At 47.2% G+C, this 13,903-nt stretch overlaps 2 protein-coding genes across 6 annotated transcripts in view; one reads left to right on the top strand and one right to left on the bottom strand.

The window, feature by feature from the left end:
* Positions 1 to 169: 169 nt before the first annotated feature.
* Positions 170 to 1,499, top strand: LOC5667923 (uncharacterized). Its single transcript, XM_001689218.2, has 2 exons — positions 170 to 1,079; positions 1,157 to 1,499. Exons 1-2 carry the CDS (start codon positions 324 to 326, stop codon positions 1,289 to 1,291), a joined length of 891 nt encoding a protein of 296 aa, XP_001689270.2. The 5' UTR covers positions 170 to 323; the 3' UTR covers positions 1,292 to 1,499.
* The window catches only part of LOC3291478 (uncharacterized), a 58,513-nt gene continuing 46,028 nt past the window's right edge, over positions 1,419 to 13,903 (bottom strand). For all 5 annotated transcript variants that reach the window (XM_061654569.1, XM_061654571.1, XM_061654570.1 and 2 more), the window contains exons 5-6: positions 2,306 to 2,524; positions 1,419 to 2,229 (exon numbers count right to left, since the gene is read on the bottom strand). In XM_061654569.1, the coding sequence (XP_061510553.1) occupies positions 1,858 to 2,229; positions 2,306 to 2,524 (591 nt within the window). In that variant the 3' untranslated portion in view covers positions 1,419 to 1,857. The remainder of the gene's footprint in view (positions 2,230 to 2,305; positions 2,525 to 13,903) is intronic.

Here is a 13,903-nt window from a genome sequence, read left to right as displayed (position 1 = left end):
TTCTTTTTAAAAGTATCATAAAAGTATTTTGTTACTCAATTTGTTGAAGACACTTTCAATTTTATATTCATATTGTCATTTCATAAAATTTAAAAAAATAATAACTTTTGTGTTTGTTTCATTACCGACAAGTAGTCGACATTGGTGTCGACATGTGGGCTCATTTCACGCACACCGATTTTGACAGACGTGCGGGCGATTCCAATTCGAAAACGGCATCATTTGTGCAACGACCACAACAGCTTGCACTGTTTTTTCAGCTCTATTTTGCATGCCGTTGTGGTTTTAGTTACATTTTACTCGTGCGTTCTGATAAAAAGAGAATGAATCCGGCCGACTTCGATATAGTGGCAAAGCACGTGTACACCAATGTGGATAGAATCAATCGCTACCTCGGCCAGGCAAAGATAGGCTCCAAATTCCTTCCGAACGGAACCACCCCGGACCCCACCGATGACCTGCCGGGTGCTTTGCTTGCTCTCTCGAAGGAAGAAACTGCCGAACAGGTTAAAACGGCCAACGGATTCGATCCACTGGAACGCCCGAATGAGGATGAAATCGACACACTCTTCGATGCGATTCGATCGCGTCCTTCATCCGGCACCAACAGCAGCAACACCACAACCACCAACAACAACAACGCCAAGGCTCAGCGACAAGGATCGTGCAAAAAGGCGACAGGCGCCGCACCCCTGCAACAATCGCGAATCCTTAACGAAACCAATCTCATAGCCAACACAACGACCAACGCGAACGGCTCCTGCTCCGATCTGACCGGACTGACCAACAAAACGGCCAAACAGCCACCGATCGATGTAGAAGCACTTGTAGAAAAACTCCGCCAGGCGATCGATCTGCTCGGCACGATCGAAAACTCCGAAATAACGACGGTCGATCTGGCACAGATCCGTAACCAGTTCCGGCGCGAATGGTCCAGCAGCGTGAAAGCCTGCCGCAACGTGGACGCCTGGGTGGAGGATTTTAAACGACAGTCGGAAGGCAGCCACGGTTCGGCAACGGTTAAGAAGGAACCACTCATTACCAGCGAGCTGGTGAAATCGATGAAACAATTACAAACGGTACGGCATTGGCTTGTATATGGAATATTCGAATATCTAGTAATACTTTCTTTGCTTTGCTTTCGGGTTTTTTTTAGAAACTGCATTACGCGTTGTCGGTGCGAAAGGCGGAAGTTCTGCCCGACCTGACGAAAACGCTCAGCAAGGAAGTGTTCCCGCTGTCCGAGTATCTCGACATGATTGACGAAACCATCCGACAGAAGCAGCTGTAAGAACAAACACGGAACGCTCCGGTGCTGATATTGTAGTCAAAGTATTCTAAGATAAGGTATGTTTAATGTCGTATGAAGCCGAATCCTTTACCAGATAGCTTAGCTGAGGAGAGAAACACGGGCAAAGTTTAAATGTAAATAGATATATATTTTCCTGTCAAGTACGCACGTAAAACAACAAATAAATTGATTAGAAAGGTTACCCTTAGCACTGTGACTGTTGTTCCCACCCATCCTCTAGACAACGATTTGGTTTTGTTGGTGAATCTGCTGGTTCTGCTGGTTGCGACTTCACATTTGAATTTTCTTTTTTTTCAATTTATTTTTCCTGCTTTTTTGATATTGAAGCCTTTGGTATTTGGTAAAAAAATATTAAATATTTCATTGTATTGCGCCACAGAGCAGCACGAGAGCATCATCGGGTTTAGTGTTTTCGATTCCTAGCCACATTTTACACCCAAAAAAAAAGACGTTAGTACATTCTCATGCTGCTCTGCCCCATGTTTGGTGCAAATTTCTTCACTCTCTGTACAGTTTACACGTGCGGTGGCGGTTTCCGCTTTTTTTCATTCATCATTGCACGTGATGGTGTTGGTGGGCGAACCGGTCGTGGACGGTGGTGCCGTCCCGGTGCCGGAATCGGTCGGCGATGGCGTCTCCAGCTTGCGGCGATTGTTCCGGCGCCCGATCAGTATCACCACCTCGCCCGTCTTGATCGCCTTGAACACGTTGATCGCCTCCTGGTGCGAGAGGCCCTGGAATGCTTTCCCGTTCACCGACAGGATCTCGTCGCCGGCCTGCAGCGTACCCTTCTCGGCCGCCTGCCCGTTCGGATAGATCGTCTTCACGTAGATGCCCATCGAGCCCTTGGGCGAGTCCTTACCGCCGACAATGGAAAATCCGAGCGCTTTTGCTCCGTTGCCTTTCGAAAAGCGAGCCTACAATGAAGGAAAAGAGAGTGTCGAGTGTGAGCTATGGTGGCAGTTGGAAGAGCGTTCAAAGAGCTACGCTTACCTGTCGGATGGTAAATGCGTTCGGACCGTGGCGTGGAAGGGTGCAGAATTTGCTCTCCTCGATGCTATCCGCGTCGTCCTCGTCGTCCTCGTCATCTGCCGCCGTGCGATGGTTCAGATGATGGCGCAGCTGATGGTCCGAGCCGAGCTTGCTGCCGTCCGCGAACGTGATGCCACCGTTCGATTTCGAGTGTCCGTGACCCAAGGTGGATTCGGAAATCTGTCAAAAAAGAAGCAAAAATTGGATTAAAATCATATTTCGACACAATCACGATGACGAAACCCCCCCGTTGGAAGACAAATTGGGAAATGTGATCAATTAATCTATTAAAGCCCACATCTACTAGGCCGAGCCGAAAAGTTCCAGCAAGTCACCAAGCGGCACACGACATGTCGCAATCGCCGTTCTACTGTTAATCGATCAACAAAACCGGTCTGCAGCCCCCTCCCACCTTTTCTTTCTAACGCCCATTCTGCCACATTAATAACGCATAAATATTTCCTTTATCGCACACACACACATACACTCTCCCCTTCTTCCTGGCTTCAACGCTTTCCACGTGGGTTTTCCAATTCCAGCGGGAGGGGGGTCATAAAATGCATAACACGGGGCCCGCCTCAAACAGCAAACCCCGGGTGATCAACAACCGATCACGTTTTACGCGCGCATTGTTTCTTCGCGCAAGCGCGCGGAAACTTTTTATTGGACCGGCCAATTGAAAGGATATATAAAGGCGAAACCTTTGGGCGAGCGTTATATGACACAAAATTAGATAGCTCATAAATTTCTCCCAACCTCTCCCTTTTTTTGTTTTGTTTTTCGGGGTGCAGACACTCTACAGGAAAGACAAAGCAATCGGCAATACTGAACCGGTGCGCAACCGGTATCGAGGGGGACACGCGGAGAGGGCGATGACTACATTACTCAACGACTGTGCCGTGTGCCAATGAGTGGACAACGGTTAGCAGCAATAGTTAGAATTATGCGTCCCGTTAGATGTTTCATGCTTTTATTAATGCAAAGCGCTACCGCGTGTGCCCGCTACGGTTGGGAGAAGCACGAAGCTCCAAAAATGGGTTTGAATGGCATTTCAAAGTTGTAGCATTAATGCGTCATCATGCGCGCGCCATCGAGCTCGAGTAGTTCTCGAGTAGGGCATATGTTCTCCAACAAACATTCGAGTTGGAAGAATGAGTCCAAACTGAAGAGGCATTAGCTGGATCAATGGATCGTATTGTTTCTTCAGACCATCCGCGCGATCGGATTACTAGGTCAGATAAAAGCCCTAAAGGTTAGAGACTGTCCGAGAAGATCTCAGCTGCATCGCAGCAACAGCTAAGAGACAGATGATTTGCCGTTGAAAGCGCATAATGACTGCATATCTCTCCAGCAAGACCAGAGAAAAAAAACCCGTTGCCAATGGTTTTTGTCTTGTCTTCATCACTGTGACCTGTTGATCTCAATGTGATCTTCGATGGTGGTTGGGGGGAGTGTTGTGTCTTTTCAACACTTCCCCACACCGGACAGTGTGGCAAAATCGCTCAAACGAGGGCGGAAGAGATCGGTGTGAGTCACACACAAAAAAACAGCCAATACTAAGGAAAATAAAGCGAAAAAATGAGGTCCAGTGTAAAAACGAACCAAACTGCAAGTGTGTTATTGTTGCCCATGGAACCTGCATGGAATTGCAGCCCTAGCGCTACAACCTAGCGCCCCCGCAAGCGTGGAGCGGCCTCTTCTCTAGTCTAATTACTGGCATTGCATGCCGAACGGCTCTCTCGACAACAGCACTTGGCTAGTGAAATTCACAGCCCAAAAGCAGCTGGATGGATGCGCGGTTTAACGTGTTTTTTTGCCTGCCTTAATTGAATTGGCTAATTTAGATGAGTCGGATGATCGGGCTTCATTTTCCCGAAGTTGTCGGTGAAAAGATCCGAACCAAATGGAAACGATTTGACGCGCGCGTAGAAAGCCTAGAAACTCAGAATTGGGGTGCCGGTATCTTCGGTTTGATTTTTTGTTTTGTTTTGCGAAAGAGAGTGGAAATTAATTGTTGGACAACACACCGGACACAGTGGGGGGAGAAAAAAAACAATAAAAAGTGCAAATTTCCGCACAATAAGGGGAGGAGTAAGGGAAGAGAGACAGTTTTGGTAACAAAATTAGTCAAAATCTTAATCGAAGACAATTTAAAGTTGGCAATGAAAAAGGAAGAAAGGCGAATGATGCAACTGGGCCACAAGCGAACGATCAAAAGCGAAGCAGACAGACTAATAATAATTCCCCCCTGAATGTTATGAAACTGAAGATCAAGCGAATTGACGATCAAGCGAATTGACGATCAAGCTATATTAGCTAACGGATCTGTCCACGAACGTTTAATTTTGATGACAAACACACAGTTGGATCTCCATATCACAGATCGGAAGCATTGATGCGCAAGGTAACGGAACGTTAGAAGCTCCTAACTGTTCTAATCGTGTCAGGTTCGGTTCTTGACTCTCTCCAAAAAAACAGACACCGGCAGCGGAACCACTATTCCTTCAAATTCATAAAGGTTGCCCCTTAACGGGTTGGTGTGCTAAAAGATGGAAGCTCTTTAGCTCTAATCGTTCGTTTGCTCAAGAACCTTCGCCTCTGTTGTACCATGCGGAGGAGGTTCTGCGTGCCGTGTATAACAATTGCAATTTCCAGCATACCACCATCACAGACAAGAGGGTAGTAAATCTTGCTTCCAATTTCTACTAATTAAGACTTCCGAGCACGTTCCTTCTTGCCCCTGTGGTGGTCATGCTTCGGCTGGCATTTGTGGCCATTGACCGTGCGCGCACGAGTGTAAACACTTGACTTCGCGGAAACCAATGTCTTTCAAGTTGGGCCGTCGTCTCCCACAAACCGCCATATCTGCCCGTCCTACCAGGAATTATGGAATGGGAAATTCTGATACCCTGGCGGACATTCTGAAGAGGCGTGATCTGATGCGTGGAAGGGAAAGTAAAAACAAACAAATCATTCCAGCATCCGAAAAGCGAGCATGATGTGTGGTGCGGTGTGTCACGACTGCGCACACCCTAGCTCTAGTAGATTCTGATGAACCGAGGCTCTAGATTAGATCGTCCATTGAAAATTCCATTGAAAAAACAAAGCTAATGCACACCCAAACCTTCCGGCCCCGGATGCATCTGAGCAGACAAACACACACAATGCACAGTCGTCAACAATGAGACGAGGTCATGAGCAACGGTAACCAACTGTACCAACCACCCCATCACACATCTGTGGTGATCTCCGTCCCCAGGGTGAAGGCCACAACTGCCGCCTTAGTTCTCCTTTTTAGACAGATGATGGACTGTGAAGCTGCCTTTCCGTAGATCAACAAAATCTCGTGCGTGCGTCCTTTCAGTCAAAAGTAAACCAACCATAATGCTCTGTCTCTACGTGGGCGCTGCGAAGAGCACGTGGATTTAGAGCATCTGGTAGGCCCTAGAGGCTCACACAACCCCATCAATGAGCGGCTTGCACGATTAGGTCAACAAACACAAACACCACTGGGGGAATTGAAAACTGCCAGTGCCAGCCAGTGTCGGTGTGTCGGTGGTCAGGAAGTGCGTGGGATGTCCCGCATTCATGAGGAACGCCCGGGTGGTGCAACGCTGTGGTCTCTCTTGTTGAATCACCTGCGATAAGAGCTGCGATCGATGCCGTGTGGCTGTGCGTGGGCTGCGCGTCAAGTAGGGCGGGTTTAACGTTGCTAAACGCCACCCATCAACCAAACAACGGCCAGAGCGCATGGTTGAGGGCGGTAGATAATCACCGAGTATGCAACCGAGTGTTGCAAACGGGAACTTCGAAAGGCCGAGGGCGCGACCGCGCGCGCGCCTGTTTGGTGTAAATATTAACGCACATAAAACTCATCGATAAACAGCGGCGGTGCGAGACCATTGGGTTTGCCCAATTCTTGTCTAGGGTAGCGCAAGAGGGCGTTTGTTGATTGTTGACTATTTATTTAAATGAAACACATTTCGTGCCTGCCATCAGTTGTCATTCATCTTACTAGAGTGCTGTTGTCTTTTTGGAGAAATAGAGACATTTACAAAACGAATTGATTTTGTGGGCATTGTTTGAGATGCTATCTATGGCAATAGGAGTGTTTTGGACTAACGCATATCAGTTTTTTAGGGTGTGTTAAAATTGGTAATTTCCAGAGAAGGGCACAACCAACCAAGGAATGCGCTTTAGGTGCGAATTACTCATTTTTTTAATTCAATCATTTGTCCAAAATTCTAGAAAAGGCGTCATATTGAAGGTAGAGACTTGCTGGAACACTTGTATTAATCCATCCACTTTGTACTTGTCGTAGTTTCATCCAAATGTCATCTCATAATCTAGACCCATCTAGGTCCTCACCCCTTTGCTGATGACGCCATAAAACAATCCGTTCCGGGAGTGGAGCCCCCGAAAAGCAACGGAACGCGCCCAGTAAAATGGAACCATTCACCAGTGTGTAGGCTGCTGCTGCTGATTGAAGCCATCCGAACTTTCTTCGGCTGTAAAAAACAATGGCACATAAAATGGTAAGCGATACGACGGAGCGTGGCCGTACAGTGACGGTGTAATGTTTCTATGCTGCTGCTGCTCGCAAAAACGTAGTAATTTATTTATCTGGACAGTCTGTGGAGGGCGACGGTCCCAAAAAAAACAATCCCTCCCTGGGCTTAATTCCGGTGCAATTTCTTGCTAGATTAATAGCAGACCAGTGCTTTCTTCACAAAAGGCCCATTCACCAGGCCATATTAATGCTTGAAAAAGTTGCTTCCGAATCGAGCTGATGCGGACTAGATCTCCGGTAAAAGGTTATTGCGATTTTTGGGGTGCGAGAGAAGATGGACGTTACGGTACTTTGATGGAGGTTAGCACGCAACAACGAATGTCGTAAAGCTTTTACCAGCAAAGCGGTTGGTATGATCAACTTTAGGTCACTAAATTTCCCCCGCAAATTGCTTCTTAATGTTGTAACACCGTGCTCTATAACACTAGCTTAACTAATTATGTTGTAAATCTTTCTAGAAATGCTGATACTCGCCAACGCATATCTCCAGAACTCGCACTGTCAGTGTCGCCTGTTGCTGTTTGCTTAATTATTTAACACAGTCAACCTACGCGATCACCGGATCGCGGCACGAGAACATAATTACAAATCAATCGAATCGATCTCAATCTTCTCGATCATTACACTGCTTCCCAGCACTGCCTGCCCGACGATCGAGGCGATATGATTCACAGCTTAGGCAACACAAAACTCGCGTTTTTATGTCCACCAAGCCCACACGCGGTTCGATCTTGTGCGTCTTGGGACACGCGTTTGTGATGTTATGTGCCAACGTCTTTTTTTCGAAAACGATCACTTCAAAAAAACCGATCGTTCCTACCCACGTGATACAGTAATGTTGCTGTTTGACACTCAAGTGCTCGGCCGCGTGGAAAACCGATCCACCGTCCCTCCTAATGAAGCCATGGAGAACGCGCACGCGGATAGTTTCTTGATGAGGGGTGCCCCCGTGTTGATGCTTCTAGGGATTGACAGCTTTATAGCGATGCCGCCACCGCCACTCGCTGTCCCACGGGTGACATTTGGACACAACGGAGTTTGTCTTTTCTATATGCTCAAAACGCTTCCTCCCGCTGGACATGTGCAGATGGTGAAAGATAGCCAAACGCCTGGTAGGACTTCGCTCGCGCGCGCGCACGCCCGTCTACTTTACATGTGTTTGTTTGTTTGCTGTTTGCTTTACTGGACAGCGAGACATGTCCATCACCCTTCGATGTTGTAGGTTGTTCATTCTTTCTGTGTTAATAGAAACACGATACAACAGCATCGTTTTGTAGCCATTTTGGGCAGGCAGCATGTTGTGCAATACGACGTGGTCGTTACCCGAGTAGCGCCACTGACCGTGGCAATGAACATACAGAAACGCTACCAAATACGGGGACTTGTGCTTTGTCTGCAGATGATCACCGAAGCCGTGTATGAGCGTTATGAGAAGTATGTTTACGAGTGGAAGCGCAACATAGACGGGGCGAACTGCGGCAAGCAGTAACAGAAGACTCAAACTCAAAACTAGCTCAAATTAAGAACTGGTAACGCAAGGTATTAAAAGCGGCGAGCCAAAACCAGACCGTCTAATCCATTTCTCGCATTGTGGAACGGGGCGTTTGGTAGGTCGGGAGACCGGAGCGTAAGCGTTTAGCATTGAAAAAGAATTACAGCTTACCGGTTCGGAAGATGGATTATTTAGGTTTATTTTGGGGCGCGTTTTTGGAGGAGTTTAATTTGGGACAAGGGTAGTAAGAAGAGCAACATCTCAATTATGATGCGCTCGTTAGCTGTGTGGCAGAATAACAGGTTTGTTATGATTGTTGAAGTCACCGTAATGATCGCCATATTTGTAACAACTAAACAACTAAACTGCACCAAGAACGTCACGCAAGAATAACCTGAAAGGACCTAAAAACTTCCAATATTACACGGTAATTGAAGCGCTAGACATTAGAATAAATGAAGATTCCCGTGCTTAGCACAAAAAGCATCCAAGATATAGATCTCATCACTAAATTGGTTTCCCCAGATAATCCAACCGAAGGGAGCACAAAGAAACAAGCGCTACACGATCAACTAATCCTGGGACCAACCATTGCATGCCCCTTAATTCGCCGACACCGATTTTACCGCGCAGCGAATCGATTAACCCAGACACGGACGCGATCAATCGCCGTACGGTTAATATAGCTAGAGCAAAAAGATGGCACAACATCAAGGAAGTGATCATCGTGGCATCAATTGGCGCGCTTTTTTGCACTCTGCACCGTTAAATTGCTCCACTGGAAGGAAGGGAGTGTGGAGGACTCCGCCACTGTCGTCACCTCTAGGTACTCTTTCTGCAACAAGACGCCCATGCTGATCGGCTGTACGGTAACAATCTCGTTTACAATGTCGAACATATTAAATGGGAAGTTAACTGTGTCCCAACTAGACAAAAAAAAAGCCCCCAAGAGTGAATATCTTTACCCCGAATCTTTGCGCTCAGAACTCACGCAGCAAGTCACCATGACACCGTGAAATTGGGCGATCACTTTGAAGCGACTTCTTCAGCACAGACGCCACAAGGCACAAGGCAAAAAAGTTACTTTTGCGTACAGGATGGAAGTCCCACGTCCCAACCCCATTAAGGCAAACTTTGAAGGGGAAGACACCAAGAAGCTATGCCTCAAGCGAAGAAAATCCTTCCGTATTAGTGGCAATCCTTTGCTTGGGACGGCGGACCTCCCAACAAATCCGGTAGCAGATCGCTTGTTGTGTGCTTTTGCTTTCATCATCGCTATCGGATCAACAATAAGGCGAAGATTTTTGTTCAAGTCGTGTTTGCAAGCTTCATCATGTTCTGGGTAGGAGTTGGGAACGATCATCTCGTAGTTGCTGTAGCGGAGGCTCGATTTCAGCTCGTTTGCTCATTATATGGATCGTGCTCTCGCGTGGACTTTTCAAGGCCGTCCATAATGGGTGTAAAAAAAACTATGCTCCAAACCACAGTCACATCTACCGCTGCGGGAACGACACACACACCCGCTCTTGGTGGAATTCCTTCATTGTCGGTCTTCCTCTCTTCGGTAAGCAAGGGAATTTCCAGCCGAAATAATTGGCAGCGGGATCATTTTTACTTCCTGGATCAACCGAACCACCGATCATAGACGCAGATTTGTGCGGTATATTAATTGTGCTGGTCCGCAGTTAAGCACACGAGAGCATAACTGTTGGCACGACGTACAAAGAGCATGACGAACTGGACTGGAGTTCAATCTGATGGACAGACGAACACTATCCATGATCTTGATTTCAGGCACAGGTGGAGATCGAACGTGGGATCACGATCAGCTTAAAAGGCATGGATAATGTTGTACCGGCGATTGTGCTCCTAAATTATCAATTAGGACAGTTTAGCAGCATTTAATGGAGCGATTCGTTCACTTTGTTCAGGAAATTGACGATTCTAAATATATTGCAAATCGTTAATCATATGCTGTTTTAGGCAAGATCGTTTAGAATTAGAATATTACCAGTCAATCAACTGATCGCTTAATAAATGCCAAACATCTCTAAAATATACTGACATTCATTAGCAAAACGAGCGGAAAAAGCGTTATGCTCTATCCAAAATAAACTCCTCTGGCACAAATGGGCACACGCGAGAAAGAGCCGTTTCACATCCGCAAATAATTTCCAAACGTTTTCTATCCGCATGAGAGTGTGTGCAATTCGCGAAGCTAATTTCATCCTCCCTAAATCCGCGGACCCGCTTCCCCGTGCAGCAAAAGCAGCAAAAGCTGAAAGATGCACCGGCGAGGAAGTTAATTAAAACATCATGCGAATAAGGTTTTGCGCAAATGACGAAGGATGCCGCCACACACACGCAGCCGAACCTCTCTCGCTACGAACTGATACATGGCGGAATGGGTGAAACCACAAGACGATGCTGCTGCTGCTGCTGCATCAGTTTCACTTGAGATGCCGGCATGCGAGGCGAGTTTGGACATGATTTTCTCATATTTCATCGATTGGATTGTTGGATGAACGTGATGGAAGACATGGTGGAGCGGAGAGGCTACCGGGGTAAACATGAAATATCAATTTCATGCCGCCACCGAATTCTTGGGAAATTTAAATTGCTGCAATGATGCATCAGACCCTTCCCCTTTCCAAGAGATGCTGCCCACCCCGGAACGAGGCGCGGAAGTAGCGACCGTAAAATATCATATCTTTATTAACAACGTTGCTCTTTCACCTCGTACAGGGATGTTTTATAGCAGCAAGAGGAAGGAGAGTGGGGGACGCTCAAGCTATGTAAATACTGGCGCCCTCAGAATTCGCCCTCTCCGCGTCACAACAAAGCCCTGAAAGGTCCCCGGTGAGAAAGTGAGTGTCCAAACGATCTCACCAATGTTTTGTTGGTCCTTATTCTTCGTGAGAGTTCTCTCTCTCTCCCTCTTCTCTGTGTATTCCCCGATCCACATCCGGGACTGTTAATGAATTGGTTGAACAGTTTTGTTTATTAAAAGCGTTTAGGTCACAAATCGAGCCACCTGCCTGGCTTCCCAACGGGCGGGTATACCTCACGAAGAAGTCCCTTGCCGCTCGCTCGCGTACGATCGACCGGAATCGAAATTCCGCTCCGGTTTTGGGTGACTTGTTCCGGTGCGCACTATCGCACCGGACGCATCTTGGGTGCGCAGCACTTTCTTCTTTGCCCGCAGAAGCCCACCATGAAAGGAGGTGCTGAAAGCCTAACCGTGTAGCCTTTGGACAGATCCACCGAACGGTCCAATTAAATCACCACCGGGGGAAGAAATTATGCATTCCTGCGTGCCAACCGAAAACCTTTAAACGATCACGCGTCCTGTGAGGTCACATGCGCGGTGGTTTCTTTTGCAGCTTCCCGTATGTGTGTTCCGAACCAAATTTCCCAGTGACCACGAGCTCCAAAACTGGATGTCAATTAAAAGAGGTGCTTTTTGTGGGGTTGTATCGAAGATGTGGACAGTGATCGTTTTCGTCGGGCTGATAGCTAAACATGGCACGCCACAATTTCCGGGATAGGCAACGGAGCAGGTCAGATTTTTGTATGTTTTGGACCCTCCCGTTTGGACACAACTTGTTTGCCTATGTCATCGTCGCTTTGTATCGGATGCAGCTCCTGAAAAGACCTGCCTTTCATGCCGATGATCTAATCAGCCATCGTTTTACGATATCAATAAAATGTCACACGCAGCCGGCGCCGGCCGGGTGACTTCATTCTGTGTGCTGTGTGCGAGCATCTGGAGCTTAAACTACTTTAAAATAAACAACTTTATGATCGGTTTTTAGTTTTGAGCCGATCCAATTTCCGACAGATTCGGCACAGACAAGATGCAGTTGACAAATTTGGGTTTTATGATACTCCGTTTGTTATACTGTTAACTCGACTTGGTTGAGGAGTTTGAAACTCTTGTCTGGCGATTGTTTGCTGTACCGAATGGCGTAGGTTAGCGCAGCAAGTGAATATTCACAAAGATCAACGGACGAAGTGATGTGAGAAGGCTCATAAAGATAAGATTCTGCTGCAGAGCCTGTGGGTTGACAGCTACATCTTTACGAGCTACATCTTAAGACATTGCCGATTAGTAAAGACAAATCAGGAAGTGGTAATAAGAAACAAAACACTGCCTCCTGACAAAGAAGCATATTCTCTTATAAGAAGGTCTTTTATACGTATAAAAATATAATAATTAATTGGTTGCATCAAAAGTGACCTGCTCCTGTGCTCACGCTTAACTTTCTCCCCAAAGCCCCAACCAATTTCACTGCTCTTCTGATATAATGACTTATTCTTCTTTCATAAAGGCGTTTTCAAGTAGCAATAGCCCTGTCCGTCAAAATTAGGCCACAAGGTGGTGACTCAAAGCGCGTACAACACAAACAAAGTAGAAACGAACAACATTAACCTAGGCGCCAAGACAAGCCACCAACGAGCATGGGAATGGGGGTTCATCATCTGGTAAAATGTGTAACAGAAAATTAGCCCGAAACCAAAATAAACAACCCGTTCCGTCTGCTTCTGCCCGTTATGGAAATAGCTCGTTAGTTTTTGGAGCTCCACAATCGAAGGAAAAGCTATGCCGTTTGTACGAAGGGCCGGAGGCTTCAACCGGTCTAAGCTCTAACTGATGGCAAGTTATTCGAAGGGCATCATCAAACACACCTGCCGTTGATTGTATTCACCATAACTGCAACATCAAAGTAAATAGACTGGCTGCTCACTGCCGCTTCCTGCCTTTTCGCAGCGCTTCCGATCGCTTGGTTGAACTTTCTAGCGTTCTAAAACCGCCAACGGAAATGTTTCCGAGAGATTTGCTTCCGGAATTAGCACGACCGTTTCTGCGTTTCTGCTTACTGACGGCATGATGATAGTTAACAAGAGACCAGAGATCTAGCATCTGAGTACATAAAACAAGCTAACCCACGACGCGCAAATCGAGGCTTATCAGGTCGACCGATCAGCCGCGGTCGGGAATGGGGAGTTATTAATCATGATCATCAGAGGTTTTGATGCACTGATTCACACACTAAATCTGGACGGATTGTCTTGGTGAGGTGAGGCTTACCAGCCCACTTTGATCCAGTTGCGTTGCCCGCTCGAACAACGAACGGTGGAAACATTCCCGACCAAGAATGGGAGGCTACGCGCGCCTGATGGCCTTCGACAATCAGCGGAGTCCAGTTTCCGAGCCAGTCGGTTCGATTGTGATGCCGGCACTGCGGTATGTGACATCGGTATCCACGACACTGCGAGGTATGATTAATTAGACCTTCCGGTGGCGGTTGGAATCGGAGCAACTACGCCGAGGTCGGAACGTATTGAGCAATCGGCGTATACAGCGAAGCTGCTGAACGTGCACAGGTGCCCAGCCGCTCGCGCGCCTATTCTGTGCCCGATGTACGACATGTAACCGCTTATGGTTACAAATTGGTCATCGTCGTGTCCAGATCGCGGCATCGTCACACCGATT

Source organism: Anopheles gambiae, chromosome 3 (assembly GCF_943734735.2).
Source record: "Anopheles gambiae chromosome 3, idAnoGambNW_F1_1, whole genome shotgun sequence".
NCBI lineage: Eukaryota > Metazoa > Arthropoda > Insecta > Diptera > Culicidae > Anopheles > Anopheles gambiae.
This window is presented reverse-complemented; position numbering and strand designations above follow the sequence as displayed.